At 38.9% G+C, this 17,759-nt stretch overlaps 3 protein-coding genes and 1 long non-coding RNA gene across 6 annotated transcripts; 2 read left to right on the top strand and 2 right to left on the bottom strand.

The window, feature by feature from the left end:
• Positions 1 to 1,155: 1,155 nt before the first annotated feature.
• NUCB1 (Nucleobindin 1) lies at positions 1,156 to 4,946 on the bottom strand. Its single transcript, XM_034331253.2, has 11 exons — positions 4,806 to 4,946; positions 4,004 to 4,136; positions 3,833 to 3,940; positions 3,545 to 3,748; positions 3,357 to 3,453; positions 3,202 to 3,278; positions 3,037 to 3,139; positions 2,790 to 2,970; positions 2,579 to 2,726; positions 2,145 to 2,186; positions 1,156 to 1,969 (listed from the first exon to the last, which is right to left on the bottom strand). Exons 2-11 carry the CDS (start codon positions 4,130 to 4,132, stop codon positions 1,412 to 1,414), a joined length of 1,647 nt encoding a protein of 548 aa, XP_034187144.2. The 5' UTR covers positions 4,133 to 4,136; positions 4,806 to 4,946; the 3' UTR covers positions 1,156 to 1,411.
• Positions 4,872 to 5,862, top strand: LOC143305661 (uncharacterized). The gene is made up of 3 exons (XR_013062733.1): positions 4,872 to 5,001; positions 5,077 to 5,153; positions 5,313 to 5,862. It is a non-coding gene; the product is annotated as an uncharacterized LOC143305661 (long non-coding RNA).
• A 1,861-nt stretch (positions 5,863 to 7,723) lies between these two features.
• LOC117607576 (twisted gastrulation protein homolog 1-A) lies at positions 7,724 to 12,344 on the top strand. Of its 3 annotated transcripts, none has more exons than XM_034331441.2 (4): positions 7,724 to 7,917; positions 10,554 to 10,779; positions 10,860 to 11,066; positions 11,134 to 12,344. In XM_034331441.2, the coding sequence occupies exons 2-4, from the start codon at positions 10,560 to 10,562 to the stop codon at positions 11,439 to 11,441; spliced, it is 735 nt and encodes a 244-aa protein (XP_034187332.1). In that variant the 5' UTR covers positions 7,724 to 7,917; positions 10,554 to 10,559; the 3' UTR covers positions 11,442 to 12,344. The 3 variants fall into 3 exon arrangements, with proteins under 3 accessions (XP_034187332.1, XP_034187323.1, XP_034187341.1); XM_034331432.2 differs by lacking the exon at positions 7,724 to 7,917 and adding an exon at positions 8,025 to 8,573; XM_034331450.2 differs by lacking the exon at positions 7,724 to 7,917 and adding an exon at positions 9,809 to 10,053.
• Positions 12,345 to 12,806: 462 nt separating this feature from the next.
• LOC117607519 (uncharacterized) lies at positions 12,807 to 17,596 on the bottom strand. The gene is made up of 11 exons (XM_034331302.2): positions 17,472 to 17,596; positions 15,200 to 15,642; positions 14,830 to 14,978; positions 14,543 to 14,764; positions 14,398 to 14,473; positions 14,154 to 14,332; positions 13,841 to 14,096; positions 13,488 to 13,718; positions 13,333 to 13,413; positions 13,087 to 13,184; positions 12,807 to 13,001 (listed from the first exon to the last, which is right to left on the bottom strand). The coding sequence occupies exons 3-11, from the start codon at positions 14,929 to 14,931 to the stop codon at positions 12,897 to 12,899; spliced, it is 1,350 nt and encodes a 449-aa protein (XP_034187193.1). The 5' UTR covers positions 14,932 to 14,978; positions 15,200 to 15,642; positions 17,472 to 17,596; the 3' UTR covers positions 12,807 to 12,896.
• Between the last annotated feature and the right edge of the window lie 163 nt (positions 17,597 to 17,759).

The raw sequence follows: 17,759 nt of genomic DNA, 5'->3' as shown, positions 1-17,759 counted from the left end.
TAATTTAACAGTGAAATAAAAATGAACGATATCCCGCGTTCGCACGATCGCATCCTATCGTCTTACCTCGAAATTTAGGGTGTCTTTGAGTCGTTATGATTCTATTTGCACACCACCTCTGTATATCGTATTTCAGCCTCGATCGCGTTTTCCTGCGAACGCGGAACGTCCAATCTGTCTTCGTTTCTGTTTCCAATATTTCGATCAATTCGTTTGAAATCATCGCGACTTATAGAAAGACGCCCGCTGTCCGCGAACGGCGGCAAGCGCAAGTTTCTCTGCAGAAGGCTATAGTTTCTAGCTACTATTATTATTATTATTATTATTATGATTATTATTATCGTTATTATTATTTCTATTTACGTTCAACAAAGTATTTCTTTTTTAGTAGATAGTCGAATTGATTAAACTGACACCCCCATACGAATAGTTGCGCGCGTGTCTTTTTACAGGAGACGCTTGAAATATGTGTATGTACCCGTGACGAACCGCAAAACGATGTTTCTTTTCGTTTTCTTCCGAGCACCTCGTATATTGAGGTTTTGGAAACAAGTTTACTTTAGTCACGGATACAAGCAGAACCTGTCACCCATTACGAATTCCTCTTTTTATTTATTACTGATTAGCATGTAAGATGACGTTCTACTGACATATGCTATAATTATAAATACACCCTATATATAGTGGAGTAAGCGTTGCATTACCTACCTACCTATCTACCTACCACCTACCTACCTACCTACCTACCTACCTACCTACCTACTACCTACCTACCTACCTATCTATCTATCTATCTATCTATCTACCTACCTACCTACCTACCTACCTACCTACCTACCTTACCTACCTACCTACCTATCCGTGCTTGACGGGTGAAACAAACAGATGAATCACGCAATCATACATTTAAGTTGCTATTTGGCACGTATACCTAAGTAATATACTAACATAAACAGTATGCAATAATAAATATGAGAAATTAAACATGATGTTATTCACTGAATTGTACAACATACCTCTTCCTGCGTATTTTATCTTTTGATGCACGCAACATTTCAATTGTCATTCTCAATAGAAACATCAGAATACATTTCTGTTTAATTAAAGAATAGAGGATCGAGTAAATTTTTTTAAGAAAGTCGTTTTTCTTGGAAACAGTTTTTATTTACACTCACGATAAATAAGCTGACCAATTTCGCATGGTAAACGCAACTTTAAAAATCTGTATATGGTTAGTAAAGATCCTGTAATCAAGGTAATAACAAAAATGGAGAAGGATATGGAAAAATAGTCACAAGCGGTAAAGTTCAAGAATCTCCTTATAAATTGAAGACGTATTCTTGTTGGTTTCCTTTTATACTTTCCCTGTAAAATTCGTCAAAAATTTCGTTGACAAATATTACAAATGAAATTATATCTTCTCGACAGACGGTATTATATTCCTATTAACGTCTTGCTGTACCGCAGGTTGCACAGGCTGCAAGTTTAACTGATTCGGATCGTTGAGTGACGGTACTGCATTATTTTGAACGTTTTGTGGTACTTGATTCACTATATTATGCTGTTGTTGGAAATTTGACGCTTGAGGTTGATGCGGTTGAACAGGAATTTGCTGTTGTTGAACCGAAGCTTGATTTTGTTGAACAGGAACCTGTCCTTCCATTTGTTGCTGGTTCACTGGTATTTGCCCATGAAATTGTTGCTGTTGTTGCTGATGTTGCTGCTGCTGCTGATGTTGTTGCTGCTGCTGTTGCTGTTGCTGTTGCTGAGGAATTTGATCATGAATCGGTTGTACCGGTGCATGGTTAGGGTAATGATGCTGAGTTACTATGTTTCCTTGTTGTTGATAATACTGTGGTGGATGGTTTTGAAACTGTTGTTGCGGAAGATTTTGCTGACTCGGACCTCCTACATCTACTTGGGGGGGAACTACCCCATGAGCCGGTACGTGTCCATATTGTGGAGGAAACTATAAAATATTTAAAAATTTTCTAATTTGATCAGGATCTACGTAGCAAGTAATTTAGCAATGTTTCAAACTTTTTTTGTACTGCATTATATCATCCATTATCTGTTCTTTTTAAATTGATAAATGTGATTTTATATACCGATGAAGGATAATTTAAGATGTTAGGATTACTTACCGGCTCTTGCTGCACAGGTATATTACCTGGGTGCTCGGGTAGCTAATGACAGCAACAAAAAGTGCACAAGCTAATTATTACCGATTACAATAACACTACAAATAACTTGTTTTACAATTAGGAAAAAGGAAATAAAGTAAGTAAATGACTAATAAAATTACTAATGATTAATGACATAACATAGTCAACATATTCAAATAAGTTATTGCAAACAGCATGTTTCGGACATACGATTACTTTACGACAAACTGTATTTTACAGTTACTTTTAAACTTAAAAATCAGTACTTTACACATGCCACTAGCTAAACGTGTGTGTTAAAGCACAAAATGAATGTACGGAATGATAAAATAATATACGCAATCGATGCAATAAACAATAATACTTATCAAAACTAATCTTCGTTACGAGTTTTATTATGTTTATGTACTTACCATCCCTTGACGAATCATTTCCTCTTGCTTATGCCTTCGAAAAGCTTCAAATTCTTCTTCGTTATATACCTGTTGTTCATCTAATCCTACCCAACCTTCGTCTTGTTGAAAATCTGGTTTCTTTGTTTGTTCCAGAAACTCCTCGTAACTGAGACGATAACATAACAAAAGTAAAAATTATTCAAAATACCGAAAAGTTGCAAACACATACCTAATGAGCCCATCTTTATTCAGATCAGCTTCGTTAAATACATGTTCCCTCATTCTTTCCATTTCTTCGGCGCGCTTTAATAAATCGGCTTGAGGTGTTCCTTTATCATAAAGTTTATCCAATTCTTGCAAAAATAAAGCTTTAACTTCATCCTGATCCCACACTCCATTACCATCAACATCTGAAATATTTACGTTAACATACCGTATAATATTATATTCGATAATTAATATAGAAGCTATATTACCGTGATAGAAAAAGAATGTTTTAGGATTAAACTCCTCTGTGGCCATCTGATCTTGTTTCTCCCATACTTCTTCTAATTGATGTTTGCTACCTGGATGATTTACCTATAAAAAAATGATGTACTAAACAAAAGGAAAATATGAACGGAATATATTATATAACTTACAGTTTCGTGGTGTTTTTGTTTCTCTCTCATGGCTTGTAATTCTTGTTCATATTTTTTTCTTTCTACTTCAGTCATATCTGTAATAATACGAAAGTTAAAAAACGATTATATCATCATAAGTAAAGGCAACCTATGTATTTAAGTTATAATATTACGTTTCAATTTTTCCTCTTCTTCATATTTTCTTTCCATTTCATGCTGTTTGAACTCTTCTCGTCTTTTTCTATCTGCTTTTGCTAAATCCTCTGTAGTCTGTATCAAAACATAATTAATGTATCTATTTTGTGACTATATGCACCAACACTAATTTCAGTAATTTAATTCCATGGCAATCTGCTATTACCTTAGCAATTAATTTCTTAAGATCTTGTATTTCAAATGTATGAGTATTTTTAAGGTCTAAATGTTCAGTATCTATACCATTCCTCAGTTCATTCTGTTTTGTTGCAAGGTGTCTTAATCTTTCTAATTCTTCTCTTTTTATCTCATCCAATCTTGTTCTAATATTGTGACTTACAAATTGTAATTGATCAGCTATTTTCCCTGTCTAGAAAAAGATTTTTAGATACATAATAATTCATAATCTGTTTCTTATATTTAACTTTGAAACAACATCATTTTTTCAACTTACACGTATATCTGCTTCATCTGCTTCCTGCAATTTTGTACGGAAGTCAGGATCACTTTCCAATACTTGAACTACTTCTGTCAAGTACCTACGATATTCCATAACATCTTCCTATATAAGAAACATTTACCATGAGTCTAGTTAATATCGATATGTTCCTCAATGAAGACATACCATTTCTTCCACATCTTCAACTTTATTTTCACTGATGTGCTCTCCATCTTTGCTTTTTTGATTAACAGGCGGTGCAACTGATAATTGCACTGTGACAGCTGTCAGAAGAAATAATAGGAAGTACTTCATATTCCTACAACACCAAATACACAATATTTAAGAATAATTTTTCTGAAATTTTTGTTTAAAAATATGTTGTTAATCTACCACGTTTTTGTTAGAAATATCAATAGCTAGGCCAACAAACGCGCAACAGATGTTTAAAGAGAGAAAGTTACAGCAATGGAATATTTACGCGGAAATTCCGCTGATCTAGCTACACATTCAAAGAATTTGATCGAATACGTGTCAATGATTACGATAGCTCACCAATCAAAGAATCGAAATTGTGCTAGATAATATTGCTTATCAATTATCTACAATATCATAGTCGTCATAACGTGTAATGCTTCCTAGATGGAAATACGGAAAAATCCAGAAAAATAAAAAATGCAGAATGTTGAAATATTTGAACCTGAACTGTCTAAATGAGGTCACGTATAAAAAAGTATAGATACAAGGAATTTTTAATATCGTGGTTTACCGTTATTTCGATTGTTTCGGTAAAAGTACAAATGTATAAATTTACACCGAATACAGTAGAAGATTCTCACTTAAAATCTAATGAATGAAAAAGTGCAGATCTTCGTATACCAGTAAAATTAAAGTATATAAAAATTAAGAGGGAAAAAGACAGATGCGTTGAAAAGATCAATAATGATATATTCTGATGAAAAATAAATCAGACCACAATAATACATACGTGGTTAAATGTTTGTTTCCAAAATAGATAATGACGTATGTTGAGTAATAGAATTGTCGCTAATAGGAGGAAGATACACAGGAGTTCGCCACTTGACGCAACTCTTTACAATCACCAATAAGTCTAGAATAGTATTAGATGACGTATAAGTCCACGTATAAACAAGAATACGCAAGATTACTAATCATCGGTACCGGTTAGTACTATTTGGTACTTATTTATTCACAATTTAAAATACGACAATATTTTATACATATGCAACTCGTATCAGTGGCTACAGATACAAAAAGACTGGACATGCCTTTATTCTCAAGAGGTTATGATTTTGGGGACCCCAGACACCCCCAGGTGAGGTTAGGTCAATCTGTAGAGAGCACAACCGATTCTACTTTTTTAGACATTAGTCAAAATCAGCACAAAACCGAAAAATTATTAAAATAATTATTTAACAAACTTGTATTTTAAAAGGACCGCTATAAATGAAACATTTTTAAAATTCGATTCCAGTCCCATCGATACAAAAACGTCGGAAACTACTCAGCAACTTACCGATTGGTTTTCCGATAACGAGGGAACTCTGGCACCACCTATAAGAAGGTAACGGAAGTTACTTACCGAAATTTAAAACGACGCGTTTTTTAATGGGAGAAGAAAGGAAGACAAAAGAAAATCAGGAAAGAAATTAACAAAATAACAATTCAAAAGTTGACCGCCGGACGTGGAAGCGCTCAGCGACGTCACAATTAAAACTACTTTTTATGAGCGATTTGATTCTTCAATTAAATTTTAATTGAAGTTTTAACTTGTAAACCAATTGTAAAATACAAAAATAAGCATTATTACCTAGCGATTTTGTCGAGGAGGTGTCAGTTCTAATAAGCTACTTGCAGTAACCATAGATACAAAAGAAAAAACGGACATACCTTTGTTCTCGAGGGGTCAAACTTGTATTCACTTCGTGTGTCTTGATAAATAAATCATTTTAAAAAAGCAGGTGAGTTATCGTTTAATGTACTTAATTACCTTTCAGAATTATTTATTTCATTTATTTAATTTCCTTTCCGAGTTACTTAGATAATTTACTTAATTTTCTGTTAGCAATTATTTATTTTTATAACATTTAATAACTTTTAAAGTTTGATAACATCGTTACGTATTTAAATTGTCACTGAACGTGATCGAACCCACGTTTGTGCAGTTTTACCTTGACAGACGCGAAAGAAGTCTAAACGACCGGTGAAAGGATTGAATGCACAAGTATAGAAATAGAATATACAACACAGATTATGACCACGCCCTCCGCCTCTCGAAACCTATCCCGTATAACAAAATCATCCTGTTCGGTAGTAGTTGCATGTAACAGAGAATGAGCTAAAAGTTTGACCATAATTTATTGACTCGCTTTATTGCGTTTACCCCGAATAATGGCTAACCGTCAGAAAGAGAGGAAACGATCCCATTCTTCACCTCGATTGTAGCCGCTTTCGTAGGTACCACTCGTAAATACTTTCTTTTGTTTATCTCGTATTAAATAAATCGAACTTTCATTCGTTTCGAAGCATCGCAGATGATAAAAGTGAAAGACGTATCGAAAGGAGAGACCCGGTACCCTGGAAACACCGTAACGTATCGCGTAATCATGGTGTCGCGCGCGCGCTTCTCCCTCCAAGAAGAAGAAAATGGCAGGAGTGCTCGTGAACGATCACGGCCACCCCTGACGAACATTCGACAATCCGTGAACCTTTTGAATTCCTCGAACGGTCATTAAGGACAAAAGTATACCTGTGTCTACGATCCTTCGTAGGCCTGTTACCTTCGAACAATGCTCGCCCTCGACAAGTGTTTTCGTATCTGATTGACCCATCTATGGACGGAACTCCGACAAACGGCTAATTTTTCTTCCAGCTAACGACCTCCGTATACCTGACGTATTCTACCTTTTCTCTTATGCTATGCCCCCTTTGTCTTTCTTTCTTGCGTGGAGAAACGTGTCCCGAAGGATTGCAAAGTCACGCGTGCACCACTTGAATCGATGCGCCCTGCATTCGGACTTTTCCACGTAGCCGTTCGTGTCTCTTCAAAGTTGCGATTAGTCTTTCTTTTTTCCGCAAAAGAGTCCATTTATTACTCGGTAGAACAAGACTAGGCGGTTTTAGAGATACACGACGATCGGTTAGTATCGTGAGAGTGGTGTTTGTTGTCGGAAAGCAGGTTGCAGGGAGTCGTCTCGCGGGACGGAAAAAATTCTTGGTATACCGTCGAGATACGGACGGAAGCAGCTAAATGCTTAAACGCTCGAAACACAGGCTTAAATGCCGTTGATTGCAGTAGGAGGGAAATGAGAGGTTTCACGACGGACTCCGTGTCTCTTGGTAGCGAGCGGTCTCGAACACAGTCCGTGTCCTTCCACGATCTGTTTCTTATTTGCTACAGGGAGGAAAGAAAAGAAAAGAGAAATTCTCTTTTCCGATAGACCCGGAAACGAGAATTTGGTGTATCTTTGATGGATCTCGTCGTCGCTCGAGGTACGAGCGATCGATTTCATGTAAACAGTCGTCTTCCGCAAGAGATTTGAACGGATACTCCGGATGGATTCTCTAGCTGGTGTTCACCACGCTCGGACGCTTTTTTCCGAGATACCTGAGATATCGTGCTCCATGGTCTATCGATGGTATCACCGATGACGAACAGCGATCGTTCTTTCTACTCGTGTGTCAGCGTGACTTTCGCGGAAAGGGATGATCGGACCAGGAAGAAAGGAGCATGAAGTGATAGAAGGAAGGGAAAAGATGGACGGGACGAGTCAGAGGAAGCAGGAGAATAAAGAGAAAAAGATAGAGAAGAGGCAACGGAACAGGTAAAACAAAAAGTGAAGAAAAAATTGAAAACCAGTCCTCGGTCAGTTGGTAGTTTGGAGTCTGGAAGACAGCGAGAACGGAGGCTACGTTTACGCTGTAATAACATAAAGTTATAAAAATTCATATTATACAGAAAGTTACTGTTTTTGATATAAAGCGTGTTTAGCAATCAAAGACTCGTTCTCTTTTCCTTTTCCACCACCATCGCTATCAGCAACCACCACCATCAGCGTGTGTTCGGCAACGGCTTGACGGTAACAACAGCAGTGGCTACCACCACTACCATCACCAACATCGTACTAGCTCTCGCTTCGTTACCATCGCCAACACCTCCTTTTCCTCCTCCTTCTCCTCCTTCTCCTTCTTGCTCCTCCACCTCTTTCCCTTTCCGCTTCTCCGTTTCTCTCGGTCCACGTCCTTCCTTAATTCAGTCCAATGAGAGTCGCTCTTCGATTCGTCGCGATCGTCACGGATCTCTTGTCCGTCGATCTTCAGGGTACCCCTTCGTCTCTACCTTCTTCCTTCCGTGATCGATAGACGTATTTGGTTTTTTTCGCGAACAGTCTCATCGCGGTTCCACGACGTTCGGTATCTCGCGATTCGTCCGCTTGGAATCCGAGGAACCGGTCCCAAAAATCGTCCGGATACGACGAGGAGGAGAAAGTGTGGTCGACCAAGTGCGATAAACCAACCAAGTGAGTGGATCTACGAGGACGGATGAGAGATTTGGAATTTCTCGGTGAAAATTTCGCTTCTACGATGAAAAGGATACACGGTTCGCGGAGAGAATATGTTTCGTAGCAGTCGCAACGCGAACCGGTTGCGCGTGCTTAAAATAGTTCCCCGCGCATAGGTTACCGCTCTCTACCCGCTACTCGCTCCTTGGAACACGTCGCAGGAGTGCCACCAGGTAAATATCGAGACGATCGATCAGCGCCCCTGTTTGTTTTCTCGCGAAAATCGGCGTAACAAAGTCCAGGGACACGATCGTTCGTTCGCGGCGTAAATTTCGCGCCATTCGAGCAAGCTCGCGGTATCTGCATAGACCTCCACGGTTCATGATCACTCGCGATCTATGATCAACTAGCACTCGTGATCACTGATGTTTTGAATGACGATCTACGGTTTAAAGCAGCGTTTCGATCGCTGCTCCGTCGATCGAGATATATTAAGCGCGATAGAAAGACGCCGTTGTTGGTACTTTATGCAATTCCTACCGTCTGTCTCATGTTGTCGCTGAAACGGTATAGATTTCTCAAGAAATCTCTATCTTACTGTCGGCCATTTCACGATCGATCACCGAGTTTTCTTTCAATCGCTTAGAACGAGGAGGATTTGCGAGACTCTGCGTAAAATCATGGACCGTTGAAACCGAGGTATCCACTGAAGGAAGAAATATCGAACATGTAATGATTAGATAACAAAGAAACAGATAGAAGTCGAATCTTCGGAAAGAGGAAAAAGAAAAGGAGGATGTACGGGAGCAGAGAGATTTGAGTAAACGTAGGAAGATGCTTTCCACGAAGGCGATCGTCGCGTCGTTTGTTATTGAAGTTATTTCATCGCCCGGAGGCAGAACAAGGCGAGGCTGTGAGCACGTCTTGTCCCTGGATGACGAACAGTTTATTTACTTCGATTCAACTGGAATTTTTCTAAAACAATTCAGTCTCTAGTCTCGATGCGCGCGGCGATTCCTCCGTTGCATAGGACATCCGCGGCATTTCAATTAGCCACCTCGACGAATAAAAATCGCGCTCGTTTCCTCGGCTAAGTCTCGGCATGTTTTCGATCGAACGACAAGAATCGCTTCAGAGTTGGCAAATTGAAATTTATTCCTGAACTTTTATTTCTTCGAGAATGCAAAGCATCATGACACCTGGTCATGGTCCAAAGTAACTGCTAGCGCGAAGCCTTGGCAAAATCAAAGTTCAAAGTAAACGTCAAGAATCTTTCGATTCGAAGAATTTCTCGAAAAATCCGTCGATGAGTATCCACCTGTTGCGAGACCTAGTTCATTCAGTAGTTCTGTTCGAGCGGAAGCAATGATCCAAGTGGCGCTTGTCAAAGGGTGGCGCGAGGGTTACACGATATAGGAAGGGGAGGAGGGACGATTACCTGGAGGAAGTCGTCGTAAAACCAATCCGCTCGGTATTCATTTACAGCCGCTACCTTTCGAACGTTCGAAAGTGGGGATTTTGCGTGAAAAACGAGGCTTTGGCTTCTCGATCCTGTTAGTCGGTTCAAGCTTGTCCGAACAGGATACGCGCTGTAAAGGAGTTCCGGACTTTTTTAACTTCACCTCGCGTTTTATCCACGTTTCATTTTCATCCTTCGACCGTAATCAGATCGTAAGAAAGAAGAATTTCAAAGGAATTTGCGACGTTCACGAGGTAACGATCAAATTAAATCAAACCGATTCGTTCTTCCACCCTATCTACTCTACACAAATCAACTCCTGTTCTTTGGTAGCTTGTCAAACTGAATGATCAACTGAACGTTTCACGTTCAAAGCAGATAAAAAATTCCCTCTTTCGGCAGACGTCCCCTTAACGACACCCTGACTCACGTTCATGAATATTCTTAATAACCTTAATCAAGCTTCATGGTCGTAATCAACGTAAGCAATTTACGGTCTACCGTAGAACACGATAAGCTGTCTTTTTTACTGATCGTTGTATCGTTAAAGGAAAGCGACGATAAATTAATCGGCATTTCAATTGCTGTCGATAACCTTCTACATTTAACTTGTAAACCTGCTTTCTACAGTTCTCCTCCCATTTTGCAATTATCTACAAAGTTTGACCTAATGACGCGGTTTATTTTGTTGCCACATGCTTTGAGAGATGTCGAACGAAAGGATTAATGTTCACCGATGGGTGTAAATCTTTAGAACACGATGACGGGTTGGAGCAGTACGCTGATCGCTATTGTTGGAATCTTGGTTGCGACGGTGATAACAAGAGATTCGGAAGCCTGCAACGAGGCGATTTGCGCCAGCGTGGTGAGCAAGTGTATGCTCACGCAGAGCTGCAAGTGCGACCTCGTTACCTGTACCTGTTGCAAGGAATGCTTCTCTTGTCTCAGTTATCTCTACGACGAGTGCTGTTCGTGCGTAGGTAAGTCACCTTCTCTCGAAATTTAAACGATTTTAACTCGTAATACGTTCATTTTAAATTCAACGATACTCTGTTCGCAGATCTCTGCCCGAAACCAAACATCACGGACAATCCTTTGAGCAAGAAATCTCACGTGGAAGATTTCAGCGAACCGGTCCCAGGTTTGTTCCAAGCGTTGACCTCTGAACCAGATTCGCACGAACGGTGGCTCACATTCACGTTTCCGGTAGACTTCGACATATCCCTGTTCACACCGAAACCCGAGAAAGAGATGAAATATCATATCCGTACGTATCTTCTTTTCTTGTCTCGCGAGACGTTCTTTGTTTCACAGAAATAGATGTATCTTTTCAGAGACTACCGAAGAAGAGGTGCACCCGTTGAAACCGAACGTAATGACGGTAAACTGTACCGTTGCGTTCATGGCACAGTGTAACTCGTGGAACAAATGCCGGGCGTCTTGCCAAAGCATGGGCGCTACCAGTTACAGATGGTTCCACGATGGTTGCTGCGAGTGCATAGGGGACACCTGTATCAATTACGGAATCAACGAATCGAGATGCATACACTGTCCGTTGGACAAGGAAGAGGACGATCTAAAGGATCAGTACGACGACTACGGTCAGGACGAAGACGATCTGACGGAGGATGAAATCGACTAATCGTCGTTCTTCGACAGTGTGCATTCCCGGTGATGATACGTTCACGAAACGGATTTTAGATAAATTTCCGCGCGTTTGTCAAGTTTTTTTTGTTACGTGCTGTCACAATCGACGACCGTTTCACTCTTTCGAAACGTGGATACATATTTTGAACGATGGACTCGTGTTCCCTTGAAAAGGGATTTTAATATTTTCGTCAGAAAGTGTAATTTAGATGAACAGAAAAAACGGTCTGTAAAGGCTTAAAGCCTACATCGACCGTAGCCGTCCAGATTTTTGAATAAGCAGGTATACAGCGAATCGACGGAGAAACCTGAACGACCCTTTCGAACTGACTAGGCGCGTAGCGTGACTCCAGCGGCTTAGCGCGTTAGTCATCGCTCGTTTTTATCTGTTAAATATGTATGTAAGTAGCCCTACAGTGTCAATGTTTTGTTTTGTGCCATATGATTGTACATGTACTAAAAAGAATCATTCGTAATGCGACTGACGTACACAAAATGCATTGTCCTCTTCGCGTTATTCAATTGTACGTACGTTGTTGGAAATGTTAATCCTTTGCGATCCGAGCGTGCCTTCTCTCAACAACTTCTGAAAATAATTCCGAACTTTGAAAGTTTTAAGATGGGTTTCTTAGAACTTTTTAACTCTACACCATTTTTCATTTAAAATGTTCGTTGCGATATTTGGTGAATTGCTTCAAAATAAATTGCACAGAACGGATCGCAAATGGTTAACACCCATCGATGGCGTACAGACACGGTATCGAGTGTGAAATAATCAAGTCGGAGAAAATATAATTTTTATGATATGATTTAATACTGCGCTTGGATATGCCAATGCACGATATTATCGAGACAATGCAAAGAATCGAACACGAAAAAAAAAAAAGAAAAAAGAAAATATTCCAGTGTATAATTTCTAATTCATGCATTTAAATATAATACAAATTAACAATATTAGTATTATAGTGATACTTAAAACTGAAGATTCGATTAAAGCTTCACGATATCGACCGAAGAGTGGAACTCGATAACGAAATTCCAAAAAAGTAACAACTCTCCCCAGATATAAAATCGATAGACTAGAGAGGGGAAACGGGGATCGATATTAAATAATCATTCGTGAATAAATTAGCGGAAATAATTAAAAATCTGTATAAATAACTTTTTAGCTAATATGTTTCATCCTTCGAATGATTATGTACCGATGTGTCGCGCGATAATATAAACACACTCATTCAACTCTACGTTTGTTATATTGATCAGATGTCGCGTTTCACGCGTATTTTTTCAACGATCACGTACATTAATTCATTATTCACGCACTATTAACGCGCATTACTGAATCACGCTTATAATATAATAATGGTCAGAACGATTTTGATCGTTCTTATAAATCAACGATAGCGTTCGAAAAAAAAAAGCATAAAATTCATTTACCAATGTCGAGTGTTTACACGGGCGGATGTTCGTCTTGCGTTTCATTGCTTTCTGGCAATTTAATGAACGGCAAATCGCTGCCACTCCACATCGAGTATAACTGAGACCTCGCGCATTCCTGAAAATATTAACGTTGATCCCGCGTATGATTAATATATAGAAACAATAACTGATGATAATTTTATGTCGTAAATGTGCATTACCCCACCACCGGCGCTCTCAGAACCTGAACGACTATGAGCTGATATGCAAGAGTCTGTTGAAGAGCTGCTTTTACGGGACGGTAATACGTCTACAGTACCTAATGGGAAAAATAGAAAATTACATGCGCTTTTATCTGCCGATTATCGATAACGTATAGTGCACCGATGACAAGATGTCCCATGAGACAAATGCAAATGCGTGCTTCTCATGGGACATCTTGTCATCGGTGCACAGTACATACTTACCGGGTTCGACTTCTCTATGGTCGCTATGAGAATGAATACTATCTTTACTGTCTCCGTGGCTACCACTGGCTCCACTTTGTTCTATGCAGTGTTAAAAGAAATAAATTATTGAAGATAAAGCGGATAAATAAATTTTAATGCGTATCAAATTGTACCCGAATCTCTGTGTTCTCCACTGTGTGCACTCTGATCGCTTTCGCGCCGTCCCGATTGATCAGAATGATCGCTTGAGTGAGAATCGTGCGGCCAACATCTCGATGAACCTACTTTCCGAGACCCTGGCCAGATTGTTGAATCATAATTTGTCTCGAAATTGCACGTTGTTAAAGTGACACCAGGTATATGTTGATTAGTGTAAGCGGTTAATTGATTTAAAGGCCTAACTCCTACGAAAATGTTAAAATAATTTGATATGTAATAAATTTAATATATATATATATATATATAACAATTATTCTTGTAATAAATGATAACAACAAATGACATTTAATCGTTTCTCTGTGTATACCTGGTTTGCAAGATAACAATTGAATTGCCTCCTGTAAGCCATCCTGACTAGCCATGGTGGATGTCTTCCATATTGTATCAGGCGTGGTTGATCTACTTCTGTCTTGATGAGGAACCCTTAATCGAGATCTAACGTCTTGTCGTGGCCAGTCTGTGATATTTCGGCAATCCCATGGCATAGACCACCTTCTTATCGGATTTTCTGAGACTTCGCCGGACATTTCTGCGGCTGCCGTTTCAGACCATCTCCTCTGAACCTTTGTAGAAAATTATAAATAATCATAGAAGAAATTAATTTACAACAACAAAGTTACCTGCAGAGGAAACAATGGATATGGTAAAGGTGATCTATGACAATTTTGCACAGACTGCTGTGTCGACGACGAAGACACTGGTAATGGTGAACTATACAGTCTTTCAAAACATTGTTGTAGAGAAGCAATGTCACATTCAGCTGCGCCGCTTTGAGAACAAGAGCATTCTGCCATTCCACCTGAAAGAATCATTTCAAAAAGCATGAATAAAGAATTGATGGATTAATTACAAAAAAATTCTTACCTAGACATTCACAGCAAGCAACGCAAAACTGATATTGCAAGTTTATGAAAGTTAACAAATTATCCCTAAGTATGTCCTAGAAAAATAATGCAGTTTAATAAAAGAGAAGATTTTCTGGTTGTAAAGACTAATTTGAAATAATTACATGTTTATCTGCTTCACTTTCTCGAGTTTCATGATCTCTTAATGCAGCAATAATATGATTTCTTACGGTATTACTGGCTATGTATGTAGCTCTTGTGAGCTCTTCCCATCCAGCAAGACATTGTCCAGTTAATCGGCATTGAGCCACTGTATCGTGAACAGACAAAAGTGTTTGCAATGATTGAGCCAACTTTGTACCGGCAGTGCATAGGCCATTGAGCATCTGTATGAAAAATCTTGTTTTATTTTTGCATTTCTATATATGAAATTTATTGTAAATACACAAACCTGTAAGTACACTAGCCAATTACCAAGACACTCGTTTACTTCTAACTGATGTTTAGATACTTGATTGTCATTGGACTTTGGTTCTGTTCCACCTTCTGCCATATTTACATTCTTTTGTAAGTCTTGGTTTTTGCAAGGAGTTTAGTCACCTATCGCATGTAATTGAGCAACATTAATAATGTTCTAGGAACAGATGTACATAAATTTTAAACAGTAAGGGAAGGAAAATTAATTAGTTTGTTAACAAGGTAATATAATAACACATAAAACTAAAATAACGTTTTACAATTGCTTTATTAATATAACTGAAATCTTGATGATTCGAAACAATAAATTTCTTAACATAAAGTATCGGAAATTCATCACTTACATGTTTCCTTGTTATTCGATGTATTTACTCTCAGTATTAAATTAGTATATGTAATGAAAATCACAGATTTCGCGTTGGCGGCGAAGCACAGTTACCGGCACCATCGCAACCGCCTCGTGCATACCTCACCACTCCAATTCAACGATGCAAAAACCGAAACGAATCCCGTGTACGCGGTTACGTACATCACGGTACATCTGTAGTTGTGTCTTTCACAGGACATTTAATACAGAATATCTTCACCAGATGCCGTCACTGGTACTCTATTTGAGAAGTCGAATCTCGAACCCAGTGAACTCAGTGACGCGCAACTTATGCCTCGAGTTTCCAAATGGACCGACCAGCTTCAGATATTTATACCATGTTTTATTCATAATTATCATTTTATTAGATATTTTTCCAATACACATTCGTGTAGGTACGATTTAGTAATTTACCAGTTCCTGCAAATATAAATTGTTATCTTAAACAGACGTATAATTTGTTTTTAGATCGTAAGCTATTATACAGACCCATAAAGTTAAGAATAACTTGCACAAGGTAAATATTTAAATGGCACTGAATGGTAAAATTCTATTGCAACATTGATTGTGATATTAAGAAAGTGGAGAAACTTTTGTGCACCACTATTTTAGACCAAACTTGGCCCAACTTGGCTCGAACGAATACCACTATGACTTTAGGTCAACTTTCTATACGTAAATAGAGATTAATAATTGATTTTGTTGTTGCTAGATCGTATTACCAAATAAGGAAATATTTCTAATTTTCATAGACGTAGCGGTAAGATAGGAACACATTACGTTGCAGTTTGAAACTATAATTCTGTTAACTTGCATCATACGACTTTTGATTTTTAATCGCAAAAAAATTATACGAGCATTAAAACAAAAGTTCATTAACCGCATCGACTGAAAGGTACGTTAAAATCACCATTTATCGAATCATTATAAAAATCGTACGAACGAATGTTAATGCTAATTTAATCGTCCAAATCTCAAACGAAATTGCTCATCTTCCTGTTGCTCGGTCGAATTATCGTGTCTTTCTTCGTTTCTTTAGGAAATCAAGAGAAGACACGAGGTTCTGCGAGGTGAAAGGGGCCCGCGAGCACCTTAGTGAGCGTTGGTAGAGAAAAAGAGCGAAAGAGAGGAATAGAATAGCGCGATGGAAAAGGAGAAACGAGAAAGGTTGGAAGGAGAGAAACCGAGCAGAGTAGAAACGCGATCGCGCGCAAGGGACGTCGCATCGTGACTCAGGTGGGGAGTGTGATGTGGTAAGAAAGACAGAAAGGTGGGGCTTAACGGTAAAGTCGGTGTAACCTTATAACAGTGTTTTTCAATCCTTTTTTTTCTTACTGTCACCCTATTTGGATACCCCATACAATAGGGTGATCCTTCATGCGTAGGGAATACTACCACCGTAGATTTAGGCTCAGAAAATTAAATCCCATCCATCTTAGATAATGCTTGCTTTAAATTTTCCTTTTATTTTCTATCAAATATTCAAAAAACAGAAAAACACCGACAGTATTAGCAACATCTGATATGAATCTATTATTTGCAGTAATTCCAAGGTATTAAAACAATATTCAAAAAAATAAAAAAGAAAGAAAGGAATGAGAAACGAAGGGGAACAGGAAAAAACAACTCGTGCGGTTTTGGATCATGGAGCAAATTATAATTCATGTATCTGTCAAGGTAAACGGGGCGGCACGGCAATTCAGTCAAGGATTTTAATGAGAAGGAAAATGCGCCTTCGACACGCGGTCATTTTTAAAATTGGAGGGGCTGATGCGCAGGTGTACGCGACAGTTTAAGAACACAGAATCACTGATTCCTAGTTAAAATGGTAGGTACTTAAGAATGTTGCTTTACAATCTGGTATCGATTTCGACGCGTTTGGTCGAAACAGGACAGTTACGGACACGGAAGCGATTGCTCTTTCTAAATCGGTCGCTTCTCCTGCGAAACTATTCCGCTAATGTGCAACTTCTGTAACCGTGTGCAGGTAAAAGTTGTTACTTGATCGTATGCTGGTTCTTTTACCTTGGACACGTTACGCGTACGAGTATCCATGTTGCGGTAAAAACGCGTCGCATTCGTGGACAGGTAAATAATCTCGATCCCGGAACGCGATCGACAGAATCGGAGCAAAATCGCAATGGGGTCGAATATTTGATTTCCGAAGAAGATAATAGCAATTGAATGTCTATAGAAATGATCAATGATATTTCTAGGAAAGGAGAATAAGGCAGTAGTATAAGATGTACCTGTTGATGTCGATAGCATGGCGAAAAGTCGAGAAGAACGTAGCAAGGCATAGGTTCCCTCATGGTAGCCAGCTGGATGCACGGTACATGCAGCACGGTACACCGTACTTTCATAATGTCGAAGGAGAGTTGAAGAGAGCCAAGAGGCCTGGTGGCACTCGACGGACGGCTAGTGAAGGGAACGGATCGTCATACTCGGTCAGCGAAAATGCCGTCGAAAAGTCGCGTTTAAATCCTCCTTCCATAAAAGACAAATTCAAATTTCTCGCGAACCAGTTCCAATTATAG

This window comes from Osmia lignaria, chromosome 9 (assembly GCF_051020975.1).
Source record: "Osmia lignaria lignaria isolate PbOS001 chromosome 9, iyOsmLign1, whole genome shotgun sequence".
In the NCBI taxonomy this organism is placed as follows: Eukaryota; Metazoa; Arthropoda; class Insecta; order Hymenoptera; family Megachilidae; genus Osmia; species Osmia lignaria.
This window is presented reverse-complemented; position numbering and strand designations above follow the sequence as displayed.